Here is a 3,214-nt window from a genome sequence, read left to right on the forward strand (position 1 = left end):
AATTTAAATATTATATATAGAATAAATTTTTTTTTTCTTGTAAAATGATTCACATTAAAATTCAAAAACTTGGCAAAGAGTATAAAACCCACAACAGAAGAAGACAACAACAATCAAACCCAGACCCAACTAGCCCATAAGCCCACAACAATAATCTTAGAAGTTAGAAACCCAAAATTGAGTTCCAAGCATGGCCAGAAAATCAAACAAAAAACACTAGCCTTGGGCTTTAGTGAAATCCTTTAGCCCATGAGAATTTCATTCTACAAGAAACAGCCCATTTAGTGGCAGTAGTAACCTTCAGTGGATTTTTGGCACCATCACTGATTATAAAAATAAATATTTTAAAGAAATGAATTGAAAATTTTGAATTTAAAATCTCATTCATTTCTTACATTTTAACTCTACTTTGTGGGTTTGCTTTACATGCCTTCCTTTCAACTCTACTTTGATATGTTACTTATGGACAATTATTTTTTCAGATGCCTCGAAGAGCAGTATCATGCAGAGGTAGAGGACATAGCCAGCATCTGTCTATGAATGAAATAGATGAGGCAGTACAGGTCCAGGAGGAAATACTGGAGCATACTCCACAAGCATTAGAGGGCCAAGCAAACGCATCCTCATCATCATCAGTTCGAACTAGAGGTCCGAATTTGGGACATCCTATCCCATCAAACCCGTCTGATCGTCAATTGATTAGATTGAAAGGAACTGTGTAAGTCATATACAATTTTTTGCTATTGATTTAATATGTATTATTACTTACAACTACTCATTACATATAAAAATATTGCAGTTTTTTAGATTCCACAGTTACTAGATCAATCACTAATGACATTAAGATGCGCTATACTGCTCCATGGAAAACTTGGTCAGAAATACCTTTAAAGACGAAAGATGAGCTCTTCGGACTTTTTCGGGTAAATACAACTTATATTTTAAAATTTATAATATGCATTTTAAGTTTTTTAAATTTTTTTAACACTGATTGTTATTTGTAGAGTCGATATGCATGGGATGAGAGTGAAGAAGGTATGGTTCGAATTGCTTGGGAAAAGGTAGGTAAAGAAAGACTGCGAGACATTCTTAATAGAGTTAGGAGCGAATTGTTGCACAAGCACAAGAAGACGGATGTTGCTTATCTATATAATTTAGGACCAGATTGGATGGAGGCAGAGATATGGAATGAACTTGTTGCATATTGGAGTACACCAGAGTGGAGAAAGAAATCAGAAGCTGGTAAAGCAAATAGAAACGTAGAAAAAGATGGGACTATTACGAAACACTCTGGTGGTTCAATAAAATTGGAGGTTCATGAGAATAGATTGGTATAACTCTTTTATTTCTTACTTTTATTTATACAATTCTATTTTTATATAGATGGTTAGAAATTATTAGTGCATCTTGTGTTGTGTGATTATTTCTTTTTTGTAGGCAAAGAAGTTGGGTAGACAACCAACTCAACTTGAACTATTTCGTGCAACTCACACAAAAAAGGGGAGTCAAGGTGTTTACATTGATGGAAAATCACGACGAGTTGATGTAAGTTACTTTTTGCTTATTTAATGTTATCACATTATTTTTTTAATTGTTATGTTATCATTAGTTGTGTATGATTCATGAAATGTTTATTATGTTTTTCTTTTTTTACTTAGGGAGCTTATTTGAGTACAATTGCTGAAAATGTGAATGACAATTGTGAGAGTCAGTCTGCTTTTGATTTGAATAAGTGGATTGAAATTTCTGGAAGTAGCAAAGGAAGAGTTTATGGTTTTGGATCCTCTGATATTGCAAAATCAGGAACTCCAACTACATCTTTCTCATGCACATCAGCTCATCCTGGAGGACCTTCTCAAACTATGTTTTCTTTAGAGGAGGTTGAACAAATATTAGAGCAAAACCGGATTAAAATGAAACAAGACATGGAGCAAATGCAAGAGCAAATGCGAGTGCAGATAGAAAAACAAATAAAAGATCAGATGAAATCATTGAAGAACAAAAATAGATCTTCACCGCATAACACAACTGCAGATTCAGATGGTTCAACAAATTCATATATTAGTTTTAAATTTTATGAATATTGTTAAGTATTATGGATTTATTTTAAATTTTATGAACATTGTAAAGTATTATAAATTTATTTTAAATTTTATGAATATTGTTAAATATTATGGATTTATTTTAAATTTTATGAATATTGTTAAGTATTATGAAATATTTGATTTATATTCAATATGATTCTTAATTATAAATTATTTAATTATACAGGGAATATCTAAATAAAAGCAAGAATTTTTTTTTGTAATCAAATTTTAACAGATTAGTGACGGATTCACGATAATATTTATTAAAATGTCGTAATATTTCCGACGGATTTCCGACGGAAAATTTCCGTCGCTAATTATTTCTGACAGATTAGCGACGGATTGGTATAGGATGAATTTAGATATTTCGACGGATTTAGCAACGAAAAAACTCATCGCTAAATTTTTCCGACAAGGTTAGGATCTGTCGGAAATCCGTCGCTAATATTTCTGACGGATGCCCGATCCGTAGGAAAAAATTAGCGACATGACTTTAAGCGACGGATTTGAGTTCGTCAGAAATCCGTCGCTGAAAGTTTCAGCGACGGATTTTTTGCTTTCAGCGACGGAAAAATCCGTCACTGATACCCTGTTTTTTTGTAGTGTTTCTTCAATCATTTCCCATTTATAAAAATTGCCAATTACAAATTTTTGTTTTCCAGCATCCTCGGCAGTATATTTCAGGTTCATTGAATCCCATATTTCTTTGACTTCCTTGTAGGAACAGTAGACATCAAAGAGATCGTTAGAAAGAGTACTGATAATTGTATGCCTACATACCTTATTAGAATGGGCCCAGATTTCATGCAACTTTGGATCAACAGCAGGTACAAGTCTTGATTCTGTGAGTGCTGAAATAACGCCATGCATATCAAGTATTGAAAAAAATTCTCTCTTGCCATCTTTTAAAATTCTGACCCGAAAAAATCTCAATTTTCGAGATGTTAGGAAAAGGTTTAGCGTATGAAACAGCAGGCAGAAAAGACCCATCATTTGCAGCAGTAAGAAGTGTGGCGGCAGGAAGAACAGCAGAAGCAGTGGTAGTTATAATGTCATTGGAAGTAGGCAGTGCAGAAGCAGAGACAGTGACAACATTTGGTTCCATTTGTATAAAGATAAATCCTTAA

General features: G+C 33.2%; 1 protein-coding gene across 1 annotated transcript; it reads left to right on the plus strand.

Moving 5' to 3' along the window:
* The first annotated feature begins 1,037 nt into the window (after positions 1–1,037).
* LOC122723860 lies at positions 1,038–3,214 on the plus strand. The gene is made up of 4 exons (XM_043957756.1): positions 1,038–1,331; positions 1,438–1,545; positions 1,659–1,952; positions 3,029–3,214. Exons 1-4 carry the CDS (start codon positions 1,038–1,040, stop codon positions 3,212–3,214), a joined length of 882 nt encoding a protein of 293 aa, XP_043813691.1.

This window comes from Manihot esculenta, chromosome 6, assembly GCF_001659605.2.
Source record: "Manihot esculenta cultivar AM560-2 chromosome 6, M.esculenta_v8, whole genome shotgun sequence".
Lineage (NCBI taxonomy): Eukaryota > Viridiplantae > Streptophyta > Magnoliopsida > Malpighiales > Euphorbiaceae > Manihot > Manihot esculenta.

Bases quoted from the DNA above. Each gene is read 5' to 3' on its own strand.
- LOC122723860 (XM_043957756.1), top strand. From the start codon at position 1,038: ATGGTTCGAATTGCTTGGGAAAAGGTAGGTAAAGAAAGACTGCGAGAC. The intron at 1,546-1,658 runs GTAAGTTACTTT...TTTTTTACTTAG, and splicing joins GAAAATCACGACGAGTTGAT to GGAGCTTATTTGAGTACAAT. The intron at 1,953-3,028 runs GTGCAGATAGAA...TCAATTTTCGAG, and splicing joins AAATGCAAGAGCAAATGCGA to ATGTTAGGAAAAGGTTTAGC.